General features: G+C 43.5%; 1 protein-coding gene across 1 annotated transcript in view; it reads left to right on the forward strand.

Annotated features, from left to right (window-relative positions):
* Positions 1–2,044: 2,044 nt before the first annotated feature.
* The window catches only part of ST6GALNAC5 (ST6 N-acetylgalactosaminide alpha-2,6-sialyltransferase 5), a 93,303-nt gene continuing 75,948 nt past the window's right edge, over positions 2,045–19,399 (forward strand). The window contains exons 1-2 of the mRNA XM_045026200.1: positions 2,045–2,543; positions 3,548–3,775. Of these exons, the coding sequence (XP_044882135.1) occupies positions 2,529–2,543; positions 3,548–3,775 (243 nt within the window). The 5' untranslated portion in view covers positions 2,045–2,528. The remainder of the gene's footprint in view (positions 2,544–3,547; positions 3,776–19,399) is intronic.

Here is a 19,399-nt window from a genome sequence, read left to right on the forward strand (position 1 = left end):
GGACTGTGGCAGAATTCAGAATAATCAGAAATCCATTTCAGTATCCCTTTAATTTAAAAAAGAAATTATGACCAGATGATTCACTTGATATTGAATCAGGCGAGTCAGATTAACTTTAAAATGTTTTATTCCAAGTTGATTAAGTGTTTATGAACTCAGCTCATATTCTTCTACTTCTTGCTAGCCTAATTATTAAATTTAATGTGTGTGTGCATATAACTATATATCTATGCATTTATGTAGACACAAATACATGCTCTTAAATATAAAACCCCACAAAGCTAAAACGATTAATTTATGGGAACTTAAAATTAAATTAAGTATCTGGGCAGTTTTCCAGTTGATTTATAATTTTCCCTGGACAAACCATGCTTACACATAAAAACTACTGCAGAATTTACTTTACACTACACTATTTGTGTCGCTGCTCATTTGACTGCCAAGATTAGTGTTTATGACCTGGATGGCAATCTAATTAAATATCTAAGAATCAGAAAACTGGACAATATTCAAGGCCAACTCAGCATTAAATTAGAAAATTTAGCCTGGCTACTTTTATCAATATAGTCAGCTACCAGCCCAGCTACTATCCCGAACGATAAGTTTAATGAATTTGGTCAGCATACTCTGTCACAGATGTCTAACATACAGCCATGAACCTAAATCATCATAAATAAGATGCTTCAGTTGGGCATGGCAAAATATATTAGAGGAGCTTTGTCAGTTACCAGCAACCTGCTTGCTGATGGTTGAGAAACAGCACTGTAAAATGCATGAGCTGCCTTTTGTAGTTTTTTGCAGGAAGCCTTGGAGAGCCGCAGATAATTTGCTCTCAATGATTCATCAAGTTGGCCCTTTGTTTCACTAATTTGAGTGTCAAGTGCAACCACATAATAAAGAATTACCAAGACCTGATAAGATTATTCTTATACTGCTGCTCCTGTCTTAATAACTGGCACTATTCTAACCTAGACCACAAATGGAATAAATAGCAAGTATACTTGCAATGCCAGCAATCTTCTTTGAAATGACAAAGCATGTTTACTGCCATCTCCACTGATGTAGCATACATTTTTGTTTCTGCTAATAATTTCTACTTTCTTAAAAAGCATTAAATGCTGAATGCTGTGCCATAGCTAGAGATGACATTTGTTCCACTGTTAGTCTACCAATGAATTAGTAAAGATGAAAAATGGATTTCAGTGACAATTCCAGCCTTGAGAAAGATATTATTGTGAACATGGTTGAGTTAGCCTGATGATCATTTTCTCCTTAATGTAGTCTTTAATGTTATATTGCTATAGGTTAGATGTGAAATCATATTAGAACTATTATTTTTGATGAATAATTTCAAGAGAAATATGTTCATAATTAAGATATAATTTTTTTCAAAATGCTATACTGTCATAATAACTTCATAAGAAACCAACCTGAAAATGGGTTGTTTTGAAGGGGTGCATAGATAAATATGGAATTCCTAGAGCAAGAAATTCATGTAATTTAAGTTGCTTTATTAAAGTTTTCACAATTGAACTATGCATCATTAATACGGCAAAATCAGAGAAGGAAACAGTAAAGGACGCCAGAGGACTGCTTATAAAATGAGAATAGAATGACTTTTATTTCCAGAAACCAGAAAGATGGCATTAGGAGCAAGAGTACAAGAAATTACAGCTCCACTTATTAGTGAGAACAGCGTGTGTTTAAATTTTTTAAAACTTATTATGAAGGGTTGTTAGATAAGAAGAAAGCAGGAAACTCTAAAAGTTTAGTTAATACTATACTAGAAATGGAGGGTGTTAAAATATTTGCAAAGAAAAAATGAAAATTATTTAGATGAAAAATTGTTGCCTCAGAACCACAAGGCTCAGAAAACCCAGTTAATGCTTAGAGAGTGGTGAATCTTCCTCTAGGCAAAATGGAAATAACATAAATTGAAGATTGTGTCCTAGTGTTAAAAGCAGGATTTAAAAAAAGGCAAAGCTAGTGTCAGCCTGCAGGGATATAATGCTGTTGTATTTTGAAAGCGTTTCATTTATGTTGATCAGAATCCCACCCACTGATTAAATATGCCATTGTGCAGAAGACTGTAGAATTGTAGAGTGTGTTTCTGTCCCTCTCTGCTGTTCTGTTTCTGCTGTGTGTGCTGAGATGAGGTTTCTTTCTGAGGAATAATGCGACCTAACTTATGTCTTCCTTTAACTTCTACTTATCCTGAAACTGCCTCTGTGTTGGAGACGAGGAAAGACCCGGAGTAGTTTAGGACCCAGCAGACAGTGGCAGGCGGCAGTTGTGTAGATCACTGAGAGACTAAGAGGGTCCAGTCCGGTTTTAATTCTGTCTCTAATCTCTGCCACAGCAGTGCTTCCCCCCACAGCCCCAGCTCGGGCTCGGGCGCCTCTCCCTGTCTCTCTCCAGCCTGATCCCCGGCAAAAACATGTCACTGGCTTCCTCACAATGGAAACCCTAGAGGGAAAAGTGGCCCCAGATGCGCAAGCCTGAGGATTCGGTACAAAGAGGTGCACAAAATGAAGACCCTGATGGTAAGTCAATTGTTGGACCTAATTATCCCAGGTCACCCGGGGGCCAAACGAAAGCAGCCCGGGTGGGGAAGAGGAGGAGGGTAGTGGAGCGGGGCTGGCCAGGGCATCAGACATATGCTCCAGCCTTTCCAGGGCTGGTATCTTCTCTTTTGTTATATTTTACTAAGGGGAGCAAAACGGAGGAGGAGGAGGAGGAGAACTTTCCACCTGCTTTTCTTTTATTCGTGTGCAGGGTTATTGTTCAGAGCGTGTAGAAAAGAGATCGGCTTAAAGGATGGGTCTGCCTGGAACTTGGCTCGTGCAACAATTCCTAACAGTCATTAAAATGCACGGGTGGACTGGCTGAAGGGGACTGACTGAATGCACGGGGAAGAGAGCGGAGGGAGAAGGGGAAGCCTGGCAAAGGGAAGGAAGGAGCAGGGGACAGGGAAGGGGGGGGAGAGGCGGGAGGAGAAGAGGAAGAAAGGGATGAGAGATGAAGGGGTGGAGAAGAGAGGGAGGTGGCGGGGGGGGAAGGGGAGGGAGGATTATTGGAGTTCTCTAGCCGCACTTTTGCCTGGTCTTAATTGGTGTCAAACTTGCAGGAGCTGCAAAGGGAAAGGCGCAGCGATTGCTGCCAAAATAGACACCTAATCCGAGCAGCTGCCCCCTCCCGCCAGGACGCTGCCCCGAAAGTGAAACAAACTGGGAGCCCCACCTTCGCCGCCGCCCCGGGCCTGGGGTAGCCCCCCCCCCGCCCCAGGAACGTGAGGGCAGGAAGAGCGAGGGGGCGCGCTGCGTGGGGGGGGGGGTGCAGAGCAGGAGACCCAGACTTCAGCCCGTCTCCCCCGCTCAGGATTTGAGCCACCCCCCCCCCCCCAGGATGTCCAGTCCTCCCCCACCCTGGGGGGACCTGCGCCCTCCCCCGCTAGGATCAGCCCCATCCCCCTGACCGTGGCTCTGTGCCCCCGGCCCTGCTCCTTGCTGTTCGCAGGGGGGCTCAGTGTCTCTTTGTCCCTTTGCAGCGCCATGGGCTGGCGGTGTGTTTAGTGCTCACCACCATGTGCACCAGCTTGTTGCTCATGTACAGCAGCATCGGCGGCGGGGGCCAGAAGGAGCCGAGCCAGCAGCAGCAGCAGCAGGTGGCGGCGGCGGCCAGTGGGAAGCCGGAGACCAAGCAGCTGGGCAGCAGCCAGAGGCTCCCTGTGGGGGCTGGGCTCCTAGAGGGCTACATCAGTGTCCTGGACCACAAGGTGAGGCGATGGGACCCTGGCCTGGACACAAGGGCGGGGGGGGGGGGTGGAGCACCCCAGGCAGGTGCAGTGCCCTTTGGGGATCTGTGGGTGCCTCCCACATGGTTCCTCCCAGCTCAGGGCCTGCGCTCAAAGACCCAGCAGAAGCTTTGGCAGGTCCTGAATGCTTGGCTCAGACATTCCCCTTGGAGAGGGATGGGACTGGGGCCGTGGTACTCCTTGTAGCTGTGACTCCTGCACTCCTTGCCCTGGTGTGACTCTAGTACCCTTTGCTTAATGGGAGGCAGGACTGTGACTTCTGGTGGCAGGAATGTCATTGTTTTCTGCTTGTTCTGTGTGTATGTGGGGGGTGGGCAATGACTGGCACCCTTAGCCATTTACTTCTGGTGGTACACCAGTGTTTTCATTGCTTCTGGACCCTATTCTACTCCTCTCTGCTCACGGTTGTATACTGCACTCATTACTGGAGTATCTGAGCACCTTCCAGTAGTGCAGAAAGCAGTGTGGCTGCACATCTGTTATGTGTTTGTTCTCTCCTCTCCCCAGCCAGTGTTTTATTTTGGATTTTTAAAAAATAATGTACATACCCCTTGCTATATGTTTATGTTAAACATGGCAAGGTCAAAGAACCAGGTCTTGACTTAGAGTGGAAGGTGGTGCGGCTTGCAATGGTCCTTAGTTCTTGTAAGAGTTCATGCCACAGCCTTGGACTGGCCCCCAAGAAAGCATAGATAGCTTCACCTTTATTGTAGAAAGGTCCATTGTGCCAGAGGAGTGAAGTTGTTGATCACGGTCTTCATCTTGGAGGCATGCTGACTGTGGTGCATCTCTCTGATTGTGTACATTGCTGCCCTTTGGTCTCAGGTGAACAAACTCTGGTGCTCTTCACCCATTCTGGGTAAACTGTGGTATCCCTTCCCTCACACTGTGCCGACTGTGGTACTCAAAACCACAGAGTGGGCTGACTGGTAACACTTGCACCTGGGATCTCAGACTTCCGTATCCTTTGCCTAAGGTGGACAGATTCTGGTATCCATCACCAGTGGTGTGCAATCTTGGTGCCCCTCACGTAGGACAGACCTTAGTGCCCGTTGTTTGGTGTGGGTGGATCCTGGAGTCCCTCACAGAGGGCAAGGAGGTGGATGGACTCTAGTGGAATCAGGGCTCTCTTATGTGGTATCTAGATTCTGGAAAAGAAATATACAAAAGAAATATATTGGCACATATAAAGGTTGTATTTTGTGGTTGTAGTGGCATTTCCCTTCAGGGATAAAATTTAACAATTATTCACAGTACTGAAATGTCACAGGCTACAGTATGTATGGCTACTGGCAACAGTGGGCCAGTACTAGTTTACTATCGAAGTAAATCACCTTATGCTTGAGGAGAATATTTGCCTGACAATCAAGGCATTGGGCCTTGTTGAGCAAAGTATCACGTAGGGAATGTCTACACTGCAGTTCAAGGTGTGGTTGCAGCTTAGGTAGGCATACCTGCCCTAGCTTCAAGCTAGCTAACACAGCTACAAATGGCAGTAAAGATGTGGTGGTAGAAGCATCAGCATGGGATGTAGATGCCTGCCTGGAACCCTGGGTATGTACTCATATTGCTTGCCTGTACTGAAACCCCTGCCACCATCTCTGCATTGGTCTTGTTAACTGTGCTAGGTAGTCAGGTATGCCTATCTGAGCTTCAGTCACACCTCCAATTCCAGCATAAACATACCCTACATTTCAGTTATCACCTACTATGCTCAGATTACCTACTACGTTCTTCTTTCATTTCATATACAGTCAGAACAGTAGTTCCAGGTCCACTCAGACATGATGGCCACACAGCTTCTGAGAATAGGGCTAACATATCTAATTTCCTAGTCACTCTTGACTCTTGAAGAATGCTTTGCATGAGCCTTTCAGCACCTTGTGAGATTTGAAACTTTTTTCTTATTAGTCTTTGTTTTCGTGCATTTTACCTTTATTCTGCATCACAGCCAATGTTCTTAGCTTCATCAGCCTTTTGCACTTTAGAAGCGGTATAATATTTTTTGTTGAACTGAACTCTTAAAAATAGTGAAAAAGACTGGATGGATCTGGATCTGGTTCTCAGCATTTCACCTTTAGCATCTCAGGCCAACAGTGGTTGAAAATCATTGCCACCTGATGACTGAAATGAATGGGAGATCTCCCTTTAGTTCCTAGTAGCCAGGTGTTTATATTATAAAAACTATCAGGAGTGGCACAGAATCACTGTTGATAGCTGCTGCTGAGAGGTCAAAGACTGAAGCAAATAGCAACCACCTTGCTACTCTTAGAAGCTCTTACTTCATGGCAAGACTGCGGCACATTGGCAGACCAGCCTGGAGAAGCTTTCACTGCTTCTGTCTGTGCTGTACTTGTTCCATGACTAAAGAGAGGACACTGGTCTCACAGACTATCAAAGCAGCACCTTTCATGACTTCTGTAGTCGATAGGAATTTTCATATTGACTTCCATAGAACCAATATCAGGCTCTTCCTGCCTAGTCATCAAGTAGGGGATGTAATTTTTTGTTAGTTTATCAAAATGATTGTCATAATATTAGCAATAAATGGCAGTGCTAATATTTTATGAACAATTACTGCATGTGATTAGGACAGAATTTATGAAAACAGAAAGGCTAGCAGTATTCTAAATCTTGCAAGAAATAAGTATTTAACCATCCGATTATTCTGAAGTGAACATGAGAACATGACTCTGGATAGTTAAAAAGCTTTTTACCCAGTATTGACGCAACAGTGGTTACTACCAATAACACGTGAGAGTCCTGCCACAGATGTAACTGGAAAACATTTCAGACCACCAAAGATTTTGCATTCCCCGTCTCCCCCCCCAAAAAGTACCATAACAAGACCAATCTTGCAAACAAAATGTATGAGTTCTTAGGCCTTTGTTGAAGCACTCAGAGAACTTGATGACCAACCCACTAATTTATATGGATCACATGTAAACAGATCAGAGAGTAGTACAGTTAATCAAATGTTTGAAGAAGAGTCATTCTGCAAATAGTTTTATAGCTCCATAATCTCTCAGACCTTAGTGCTGGGACTTTACTCCTACATGGAAAAAATTATTCTGCTTTCTTCTTTACTCAGTCCACCTAAACGGGCAACAACTTTGACATGTTTGGGGTGAATGGCTTATAGCGTCATGACATTAACCATTCTTATCTGGAAAATTATGGGAATAAGGAAAATGAGTCTGAGGGTTCAGTCTATTCCATTTTGTTATATCACAAAATCATACAGCATTTTGGAACAGAGTAGTTAGTTGCTCCTGAGGAGATCAAGGAGAGTTGCTCCTGGTGAGAGGGGGATCAAATATTGAAGTTGAGCTGTAGTGGAGACTTTCGAGGCATGTTACTAGCAACGTCAATGAAGTCCTCTACCCGTAAAAGTTCCAATGAGGAATGGAGGCTTTATTATGCAATAAGCATCTTGATGGAGCCATTATGATGTAACAGGTCCACCAGGGGGAGACTTTATTCTGGAATAACCTTGTCATGAGAGAGTTTGTCGTAACATAAATCTCAGCAGTATGTACTTATGTATGAGAGAGGGGTTTTGGCTTCTTTCCATCGCACTGCCCCAGTGTTTTGAGATAGTGGAATTAGTCTATACATATAGCACATATAGTTATTGAACACTAATACAGTTAATAGATTAAAAAAATGGAAAAAGTCTTTAATGTTTCCATCAAACTTTGAGGGAGAAGAAAGAGTACAATCGGATACAGTGTTTGATTTTTAACAAGACTTGGAAAAGATTTAATTGGGTGAAAAAATATATACACATAGTAGAGAAATGTGTTTTACCAGGCTTACATTTGGAGCTGTTTGAAAGTGTTATAATTAATTGGATGCTGACTATCTTGTGTTTATATTTTGTTGCTTTTGTGCCACCAGCAGTGATCTCTATTTTTCTCATCTTAGCAAATCATAATACTGGTTCATTGCATTTTGATTATCCTTGTTTAAAGTTTTTAGCAGCTTCTGTGTGCAGTAAGTGATAACATTCAATTTGCATTACAGAGCATGCAATAGAGATAGAAAATGGTACCTTTTGCTGTATTCCAGATTGCAGGCACCTTTGCACACAGCCAGCAATTCTGGCTTGGCACTGTTACCATCTGTAATCTCTCAAAGTACTGTACACATTACTGTTGCTGATTATGTATCAGACAGCTCAGCATGTTATGCATTTACGGTTTTGACTTAAAAATACAGGGTCAGATTTGTGTTGTCCTTAATTGAGCAAACTTTCCATTGACTTTATTGGTAGTTTTGCTTGAATGTATGGACAGCAGAATTTGGCAATAGAAAGTAAAAGATAGAGAGGAATGCAGCACAGATAGCTGTGTGAAGTATAAGTCTTCATAAAATAAGAGTTATCTAAGGTGGAATCTGGCTAGTGGAGATACTGACTATGGATATGTGGTATAATTACACAGGCCAGGAATTTAGTTGATTGATAAAATACGTTAGCAGAACATTTTTATCAAAGCAGAAACACTTTTAAAGAAATGTAGCTACCTGATAAGCCTGAGTATCTAGTGTAGCTGAAGAAACTTGATCTCTGGTCTCTTATTTCATTATGCACCTAAGGTATGAAGTTGTTATACATAAACTCACACCATGCAATGTGTAAAACAGGGGTGGGCAAACTTCTTGGCCTGAGGGATACATCTGGTTGGGGAAATTGTATGAAAGGCCATGAATATAGGGATGGGGGCTCAGGGCAGCGGGTTGGGGTGCAGGAGGGGTGCGGGATGTGGCAAGGGGCTCAGGGCAGGGGGTTGGGGGCTCAGGGCAGGGGGTTGAGGTACAGGAAGGGTGCAGCAGGGGGCTCAGGGCAGGGGGTTGGGGAGCAGGAGGGGTGTTGGGTGTGGCAGGGGGCTCAGGGCAGGGGGTTGGGGTGCAGGAGGGGTGCAGGGTGCAGCAGGGGGCTCAGGGCAGGGAGTTAGGGGGGCAGGAGGGTGCAGGGTGCAGGAAGGGACTCAGGGCATGGGGTTGGGGGGCAGGAGGGGTGCCGGGTGTGGCAGGGGGCTCAGGGCAGGGTGTTGGGGTGTAGGAGATGTGTGGGGTGCGGCAGGGGGCTCGGCAGGGGGTTGGGGTGCAGGAGGGGTGTGGGGTGTGGCAGGGGTCTCAGGCAGGGGGTAGGAGTGCAGGAGGGATGTGGCAGGGGGTTGGGGAGCAGGAGGGTTACAGGGTGCAGCAGGGGGCTCAGGGCAGAGGGTTGGGGAGCAGGAGGGGTGCAGGGAGAGGCAGGGGGCTCAGGGCAGGGGGTTGGGGAGCAGGAGGGGTGCAGGGTGCGGCAGGGGGCTCAGGGCAGGGGGTTGGGGAGCAGGAGGGGTGTGGGGTGTGGCAGGGGGCTCAGGCAGGGGGTAGGAGTGCAGGAGGGATGTGGCAGGGGGCTCAGGGCAGGAGGTATGGGGTGTAGGAGGGGTGCAGGGTGCGGCAGGGGGCTAAGGGCAGGGGGTTGGGGAGCAGGAGGGGTACAGGGTGTGGCAGGGGGCTCAGGGCAGGGGGTTGGGGAGCAGGAGGGGTGCGGGGTGTGGCAGGGGGCTCAGGGCAGAGGGTTGGGGAGCAGGAGGGGTGCAGGGTGCGGCAGGGGGCTCAGGGCAGGGGGTTGGGGTGCAGGAGGGGTGTGGGGTGTAGCAGGGGGCTCAGGCAGGGGGTAGGAGTGCAGGAGGGATGTGGCAGGGGGCTCAGGGCAGGAGGTTGCGGTGCAGGAGAGGTGTGCAGTGCAGCATGGGGCTTAGGGCAGGGGGTTGGGGAGCAGGAGGGATGTGGCAGGGGGCTCAGGGCAGGAGGTATGGGGTGTAGGAGGGGTTCAGGGTGCAGGTTCTGGGGTGGCAGCAGCACACAACGGGGCTAAGACAGGCTCCCTGCTTGCCCTGGCCCCATGCTGCTCCCGGAAGTGGCCAGCAACATGTTCCTGTGGCCCCTGGGGAGAGAGGGGGGCAGAGAGCTCTACGCTCTGCCCTCACCTGCAAGTACCCCCCCTGAAGCCCCCATTGGCTGCGCTGCTCTGTTCCCGCAGGCCATAGTTTGCCCACCCCGGTGTAAACGCCTGTACTAACACACACACAAACAATGGGATTCTGATAACATCCCCGGTTACTGTGATCATAAATATCAAAGGCAGATCCTAAACTGGAGAAAATTGTCATAGCTTCAGTGAAGTCAATGAAGCTATGACACTTTACAGCATCTGAGGATCTGTCCCCAAGTAGTTTGGATGTCATCAGAACTCAGAAATGTGTGTGTAGCTTCATTCACTTTTTTTTGCTTGATGGATTTAATATATTTGAAGAATTTTAACAACTAAAACTAGTTTTTATTAAACTCATCTCTTTGCACTGTGTTCTTTCATAGAAACCCAAACAACACGAAACTACTTTGGAGGCATTTTTTTTTTAGTCCTACAAATTGATTTCAGCACAGTTATGAACAATGGGAGAGGTGGTCGGATTGAGACAGAGCTAACTCAGGCTAATTCGGCTAACAGTGGTTAATTTGCATATTGCAGTCCTTTTTGGTTTGAAACGCTGTAAAAGTATCTAGGCTTTTTCTCACACTTTCAAAATGTCACATTTCATGTGTATTATGTGACAGCCATGAAATGTACCATAGTGCACTGATCCCTTCTTTACAACAGATTAACGTAGAAAGTTCTTTTTCTTTACGGGCTTTGTGGAAAATAGCAGAACTCATAGAAGGACTCTAAAAATGCAGGATCCATTTTTTGTCTGTGGTTTCTCCATTGATCCTAGTTATGACCCTCACTCTGACTTGTGAACAGTAAAGCTACAGTAAATATCTCTCCACTGTGAATATTAAGATAATCGTATATTAATAAATAATAGCATATCTCTTTCTCTCTCTCTCTCTCTCTCTCTCTCTCTCTCTCTCTCTCTCACACACACACACACACACACACACACACCCAGAAGGTTCATAAAATGCTTTGTTTTTCATCATTACTTTCAGTCTTCTTATATGTACCTGTAGTATGCACTGTACTATACTATTATATTGGATATCCTTTTAAATTTGCCGTGTTGTACAGTTCTCACATGTTGAGTTTTACTTGTGGGCATTTTAGGCTATTTCATGTCTTTCTGCAGAGGCAAACTGTCCTCTTAACAGACCCAATTCTGCTTCTGTTGACTACAGTGGTAGCAAGGCTGAGCCAAAGGAGACTTGCCATGAAAGAAACTGTAATGTTTGCCCACCTCTGCTTGATGACTTTCCATAGGGCACCGTATGTTTTCCCCTTTAACCTGTACTGGAACTTAAGTGGAAATTGGAAGTCAGAATCTGTAAAACATCTGATTACAGGTGGTGCTTTCCTTTTGTTACTGACCTTCTACATTAATCCAACCTGCATTGCTCAGTACAGAACGGTGTGCCGAGCTCTTGATGCAGAGGTGGCATTGATAGTAAGGAATTCAGTGTATTAATTTCAGTTCTAATTAATGCAATTATGATCAAATCAGCAGAGCTTTGGTGCTGATATAAACTGACGCGACAGCCCAAAGGTCACTTTCAAGGTGAGATTAAACATCATAGTGTCTCACCTCATCCCTAAGTAATGTGCCTCCATTAGTCAGTGCTATTTTGTTCTAACAGTTAACACTAAGTGCTTTAAGACCAGGTTAATTAGTGAAGCTTCCTGTCAGCTAGAAAAGCAAATACTTTAAATTCACAGACTCCTACTAACGGTTCTCAAATTCTCACTTTTGGAAATTTCCAAATGCCTGTGTAATTTAATTGTAGATAAGAGTCAGATTCTCCCCTGACCTCCATAAAACCCTAAGGGCAATCTTACTCTTGCCCCATGTCCTCAGAGCCTCCGTGCAGCAGAACTAGTGGAGCTCCTTGGTGCTAATGGTGGGGTAGGGGCCACACAGCGGATATGTGCATTGTGGAGTTCCGTTCTTTCGGGAAAACCTACATGTTAGCACAGGGGATGGGACGAGTGAAGGTGGAGCTGGGATGGGAACCTGCTACTGCTTGGAGTGTACTCTGGAGGAGAGGGTTGGCCCCTAAATACATAAGAGAAGTGCATTCTGTGTTTTAGTTATGTGTGTATCAAGTACAATCATAAATATTGACAGGTTTCAGCGTGGTAGCCATGTTAGTCTGTATCAGCAAAACCAATGAGGAGTACGTGTATGCACAAATAAATTTGTTAGTCTCTCAGGTGCCACAAGTACTCCTTGTCGTTTTTTCATAAATATTGGATTCTCAAAGAAACATTGTCAGTTATAATGCAGGACAAAATTAAATTATTTTCTAAGTGAGCTGCAAATCAATTATATATAATTAGTAAACTTAAACATTCCACTGGTGTGTTTTGAACCCAAACACAACAGTATTGTGCTAGTCCATAAGAATCAGGCATTGTAGCATCACTGTTTAAGAAAAGGGGAGTGTAAAAAGCAAATCCATGGCATAAATGGTAAACAAGCGGCATAGGTTAATTTCAGTTTTAATCATCTAGAGTGTTGTTAATAACACAGGTTAGAAATTTCTAAAAAAAACCCCACAATTTATACTTACATGTGCCCCTTTAAAATACCATTCCAGTTATAGTCAAAAATAGCATCACAGAAGAGATACTTTGATAAGAAATAGTGTGGAATATTCAAAGGATAATGACTCTCAATTAGTAGTCTCTGAACTCTGAATTGGCTTTCCTTTTTAATTCCAGTATTTAATGTTTTGCTTTGCCAACACTTCACAGTGTCATACCAAATAATATCATGTTTGTAGTTTATTACATTATTAGCATCCTTAGATATTGCCATGGCTTTAATACTCAAGAACAAAATATTCTATAAAGTTCCTATTGTTAGCCAAAGTTAATGTAGAATATGTTTTGCCCTCAGCTGTGGGAGGTCAAGGGTAGAGAGAACAGTTATAGTAATAGTCAGCAGAGCATCCGTCCCAGTAGTTTTCTCTAAGGAAAAGAAAAATTCAGCAGTGAAGGTCTGTGCAAACATGTACATACACTTCAGGCACAGCATATAGGAAGCTTAAGGGAAACTGCTCTTCTTGGGAAACTGTTCACTGAGAAATAATCAGGAATAAAAGGACCAGGTCCTTCTGGGACTGCGTTCATCACCAAGAATGTGTTTCTCCCCACATAGTGATAAAACCTTTCCTTCTGGTTTGGAGGCTCCGGGATATGCCTCCTCTATAGTGACATGGGTTACACTCAGGCTCATTACTCTTCTGAACTTGTGTTTTCTTTTCCTTGCATTACAGTCTCTATGGACAGACACCTATTCCGTAATGATGAAATTCGTCCTCTAACCCTGCACAAAAACATAAGAGGAATATAGAGGCACAGAATGCACTTCTCCAGCCCAGTGCCAGGAAAATGGACTGTGGTAGTCACCATAGCCCCTCCACATTCCTTAGGTGAGGGCTTTGGACCGCTTATTATACATAAGCACAGATCTCATGGCCTGTTCCCATCCTGCAGCAACCCCATATTTGCCAGCCTATCCCCATTCCACAGAACACAGAGGATCATAGGCACCAGATGCAGTTATAGAACCTATGACTTCTCATCCGAGCTTCACTGCAGAGTTTCAGGGGCACAGGGGGTCCTTGTGTGAGCCATCCACATTTGGTTGAACTCACCCTCAGAGATTATAACAATTACACCTGTACTTTTAAATATGGCTGTCCATTTTATTCCTAAGGCTGCTGTAAAAGGGTTGGTTCCAGCTGCGTCGGCATATTGGTTGTCTCTAAAATAGGAAAATAAAAACTCAAATGCTGAATTAAAACTGCCACTCTTTTCTCAACTCATCTGCTTGTGCTCGGCTATTTGTTGGGATCCTTCTTAGGAAAAATCCCTCTTCCAGTGTTCAGATCATTTTGTTAGTCATTTTTTAATTGATACTGATCCAAAATACGTTTTAAAAATTAAAAACGTGTCATAACTCCCTGCCCTGCTAGTTCCCCATCCACACGCACATTCTTTCTGATATTGCCTCACTTGCTCTGCCTTTGAATGAGACTGTCCAGTTTTGCCTTTCAGCACTGTAATGTTTACTTTGCAACTCTTACAAATAGTTGGCCAGTTTGTTGTAACCTTAGTTACATTGAATAGTAGACATTGACTACGAAGTCCCATTGAAGTCAACGGGACTGATTGTGGAGTAGGGTACTGCCAGGAATGAATAAGGGTCTTGCAGTCTGACCTGGTGTCAGCCTGAAAGAGTGTTGGTAAGGCTCTTCCTCCTCCATGCCACTGGGAGTTCCATGTATGTAGTGGTAGGAGAACATGATGCAATGCTCTAGCTCCATGCAGCATGCAAACCGTGCAGAAATACATTATTCCGTTAGCTAGGATTTTACATATTCCAAATGTTACTTGTCTCGGAGTAGTCTTATTAAACAAATCTTGGTAATGAGAACAGTGTGTCAAATGTTTGATAGACTTACTTAAAATACCGTCTGTCTAACTTTTGCATTTCTGTAACACCTAATGACATGGATTGAGACTGACAAATGGCATCGATGGCCACATTTTCAAACCTGAATGCCTAGAGATAGGCATCTAGATCAGAATTTAGGCATTTAAATCACTGTTAGAGACAGTGACATCCTGATTTAGACACCTATGTCTGCATATTTGTGTCTAAAACAGCTTTTTAGGTGTCTTCCTTGAAACACCCAAGTTTGAAATTCTGGCCGAGTATTGTCAGTATAGCTAGGTTATTACTCTACATATTAACATGTCACTTTCTTTGCTGAAGTTTGCGATACACCTTATGGTGTTCTTACTACATAAAATTCTTTTAAAAGGTTGACAACAACATGTAAGTCTTAGTTCACAAAGTCCCCCAAAAAACAATAGACGTTTTGGTAGTAACCTTTCAGTCCATCTAATCGAGGTCTGCTAAGAAATATGTTAAATGCTATTAGGAAACATACATATTCACATGCATAATTAACCCCTTATTAGATTTAAATACCTCTTTTCTTTCAATCTGTACGAACACCCAAATAGCCACAGTTTGTTAAAAAAAAAATTAGAGCCAGATTCTTGGCCTCACCTGTGTCTGCTTTGCACTTCTGCAGCAGCACAAAGCAGCTCAGGTTCCTGCAACTTGTAGCACTGGGGGCAGGCATGGCATTGATGAAGAGGGTTGGGGCCTGGAGTGGCTGCTGCTGTGCCTGATACGCAGCCAGTGGATGACCCAGTGGGACTGCTGCAGTTGGTGCAGTTTGTAGTAGCCTGATTCTAAATTATGCCGGGGACTACTTTGGCCCCAAGGGAGTGGAAAGATGCCTCAGAAGCACCTTTCACTCCCAACTCATCTGAGTCTAAACTCATCACAGCTGGGAATCCAGCTCTCAGTGTCTAAATCCTGCTCCTGTTCTCATTGAAGACAACGGCACAACATCCTTGGACTTCAGTAGGAGCAGGCCCTGAATCTTTCCATCAATATGCTCACAACGCTCCTGTTGACTTCAGTGTGGAATGATAACATGCAGGGCCAGCTCTACTGTTTTTGTGGCCCCAAGCAGCACGCCAAATTGCTGCCGCGGGCAGCTGAAGACAGAAGCTGCCGACGAATTGCCGCCGCTGCGGAAACGCACGTGCCGCCCTAACGGCACACGGACTGCCCCTGCCGTCCGCGGCGGCAATTCGGAGCGCTGCTTGGGGCCGCAAAAACACACGGAGTGCCGCCCCTTGCAGATTGCCGCCCCAAGCACCTGCTTGGAATGTTGGGGCCTGGAGCCGGCCCTGAAAACATGATATGTCTCCTGGCCCTTTTTTGTTCCCGCTGGAGAATTACAAAATGTGTTTGGAGCAAATGTAACCTCTTAACATTCCTAAGGATTTTGAAATCCAGTTTGTATAAAAGAAACTATGCAGACAAAGCTGTGCATTATACAAAAATTAAACTACAGGCCACTAAAATACTGGTTTTTTCCTTCCACCATCTGTTTTTAATAGGAAAAAAAAAGGGCCATATCTCTTTACATCAAAATCTGGAAAGAAAATTCACACCTGAGCTGAAAACCTATCTTTATACCGTTGTGGAGTACAGTAAAAGTGCTGACTTAAAAGCATCTTAGAAATGGGATTTATGACAGAACACTGACAAAGCCCTAATACCTAGAGTGGTACTCCCAGACACTTCTAGAATAAAGTGATGGATGATAAGGAGATCAGCTCTCATTAAAGTTTCTCATAACTGATTTGTTATAATTATGCCTCTTCCTGGGTATTTTTTCAGTGTATGTGACGATGCCATACCTCATTTGTATTGCACAAAGAGAAAATATTGTTTTAAAAAGACAATATCCTAACTTCAGAACTTTCTGATATGATTATGTTGGAGAGTCTACCCAGATAGGAAAAGAGGATTAATGCCACTTGAAAGCAGCAGAGTTAAACAAGGCCACATCAAATATGGTCATGCAAGCCCTCGACAAAGACTTTGTAAAATTGTTCAATGTAGTGATGACAGAAAATGCATGAAAACCTTGTGACTGCTAACTGGGTAATATCTTTATTATCAGGTAAGACTTTCATCATGTACTGTAGCTTAAATTGTGTTTCCATATCCTGTCAAGTGTGGATGACAAGGATTGTATGTGTCTTTCTTTTCTGTTACCGGAAGTGCTTTTTGTGTAGCAGTCTGTGCAAAGCACTGCATCTTTGGACTTCAAAATATAAAGTAATGCTTTGAAGACATGAACATCGTAATTTCTTTGTTTCTCTTATACAAATAGAGATCTGTGCTTTTTAAATTTCATAGCCCATATTTTGTCATCAATAAGAGTACTGAAAATTACATTTCTGTATTTATTAAAGTTGTGTTTCTATATAGTAATACACATACAACGTCTTATACTGCCGTAAGGATAAAGTTAAGCTCCTTTGTCAAGCGTGTTGGTCTGGCAGGGGTGTTAATCTTCTACTGTCAGAGCCTCGTTAGATATGGCCTCGGTTTAAGCAGAATCTGTGTGCAAAGAAATTAAAGAATCAACCTTTCCTATATTTATGCCTTAGCTTATTTGCACAGAGCAAGGAATAAAAAGAGAAGTTGTGTTATACATACATTCCCTTATAAGAAGATTGCATTCGGAGCCCATATTTAGCTACATGATAACTTGCTTTATGTTTATGCTTCTAAAAGATGAGGCTGAAGTTGACAAAAATGTTCAAAATTTTAAATCCATGAAAATGAGATCTACACTTGGAGACAGCTTATTGAAAAGAGGACAGGGAAATCATAACACAGCCTACTTTTCCTAATTAAAATTCCATAGAGTTGTCTACAGTATGTTCATGTTTTATTGCATCAGTAATTACCCTTACATTTTCCTTTCAAATTACAACATTAAGTCACCAAGAAAGAATGTACTGTAGTTACAGCATATTTAGACAAGGCAAGACATTAAGTATTCTTACAACAAAAACTGCATGAAAAAAATGGTGAGGTTGGGAGGCAAAGTCAAATCCACAGTTAAGGGATTAAAGCTCAATTTCTAGACACAACAGGGCATAATACAATAATATTAAGGGGCAGCTGTGTTATGCTTGTAAGTATTAGAGGTTTAGATCTCATCTGTGAATGTCCTTACTTGTACGGGTCTGTTTAATGATTTTAATGTTGTCTTAATGGAAACTTCCATAGGTGTCTTTTAATCAGTTGTGGTCTGCTAATGTACAATTAGTGTAATTATGCAATTTGTGTAAATATATGTAATCACAGAATTGAAAGAAGTAATTGTCAAATGTGATGATACCATTTAAATGTTTAATGATGTATACTTTTTACGATTGACGAAAAATGCAATGCACCTGCGAAGCAGAGGATATTAGGTGCAGTAGCTTAGCTGTCTAAAAATATTATTTTTCTAAAATGTCAAAACCAATCAGTCTACGATTTTTGAGTTAACAGGAACAGAGAAAGCCACTGAAGAATCATAAATTCTCTCTTTTGCTCTTCTTCAAGTATAATCAAAGGATGTATAAACAACGAGGAATCCTTGTGGCACCTTAGAGACTAACAAAGGATGTATGTTTTAGAAATGTTGCACACGCAACCACCACAGTCTATAAAATAATCCATCTTCCTCCACAGCTCATTAAATAATAATAGTTTGCACTTACATATCACTGTGCTTCTGAGGATCTCAAAGTGTTTTACAGATATTAAAAATTGAGCCTCACAGCATCTTGGTAACATAGGGAGGTATTATTATCTCCATATTACATAGTAGGAAACTGAGGCACAAAAAGGATCAGGCCAAATTTTTCAGACTTGGATGCTTCATTTGGCATCTAAGGGCAGGATTTTCTGATGCGCTGAAGTGATTTAGGAGCACAAGTCCCATGGAGAGGCAATGGTGCTTGTGCTCCTCCGTAACTTAGGCACTTTTGAATATCCCACTCTAAACCCATATCCAGGCACTTAAATAAGTGGCCTGATTCTTGGAGGTGTTAAGCATGTGCAGTTCCCAATGACTAAAGTGGCCTAGGGAAGGCTAACCCCTTGAACACTGGCATTTGGTGTGCACTCAAGGGCCACATAATTTACGGCATTCTAATAAATGAAGCTTGCGAACACAGGTACTCACAGGCTTAAAGTAAGCAAGCGCAGACAACCAAAAAGGAAATAGGTCCTGATCCAAAACCCAGCAACATCAATGGGAAGACTCCTGTTGATTTGAGCGGACTTTAGATCACTTCACTGTATTAGGACCATGTAGCAGGGTGATTACCACCCAAGCTGCTCCTCATGGCCAGAGGGCACTCTGCAGTCCCTTCATTTCCCCTTCTTGGACTCCTCGAAACTCCAGAGCACAGTCCAAAGATAAATGAAACACTCCCCCTCCGAGATCCAGTTTATTTAATCCTGACATTCACTGGCCTTCCACATCCCCGCCCCAGCTCAGTGTCTCTTTTCCTTTTGGGTAGGGAGTCCCCAGCCCTCCTTCCTGGAGCTGGATTATAGTTCCTTTACTGTTTGCAGATGCCCAAACTCCCTTCGTGTCAGGATCTTCCTTGCAAGAGCGTTCTTACTCTCTGTAGTTTCCTGAGGTCCCCCTCCCCTCTCTGCAGAATCCTACTGCTCTTATAGCGGGATCATCTGACCTCACTCAGGTATGCCTCTTCAGGAATCGGGGTTGGCTGACCCCAGGCCTCTAGCCCTGAAAGGGGCAAGTCACCCTTTTACAGACCAACTACCTGTTCTTGTCAGACATTCACCAGCCCCTTACATGGTAATGGAAGTCTTTTTTTATGTATTTGGAGAAGCAAATAAGTGGACTCATGTGGAAGGAGGAAGAATATGATCTTGCATGGCAGATTATTGAATTATTTCCCCTTTTGCCTTGCAGACTTAACTAACCCCTTTATAATTTATCTTTAAAAATAAAAACTCTACACTACTCCAGAAGGAAAATACTGAAAATGAGCATGCAAAATAAATATGAATGTGTGATTGTGAAAGATATTGGCCTTCACAGCCCTGGAGATTGAAGTCTATCATCTTGCCATAGGACAGGGACAGCATGGGGAGTGGCAGTGCAAGCTTTGCTGCC

This window comes from Mauremys mutica, chromosome 8 (assembly GCF_020497125.1).
Source record: "Mauremys mutica isolate MM-2020 ecotype Southern chromosome 8, ASM2049712v1, whole genome shotgun sequence".
Classification (NCBI taxonomy): Eukaryota; Metazoa; Chordata; order Testudines; family Geoemydidae; genus Mauremys; species Mauremys mutica.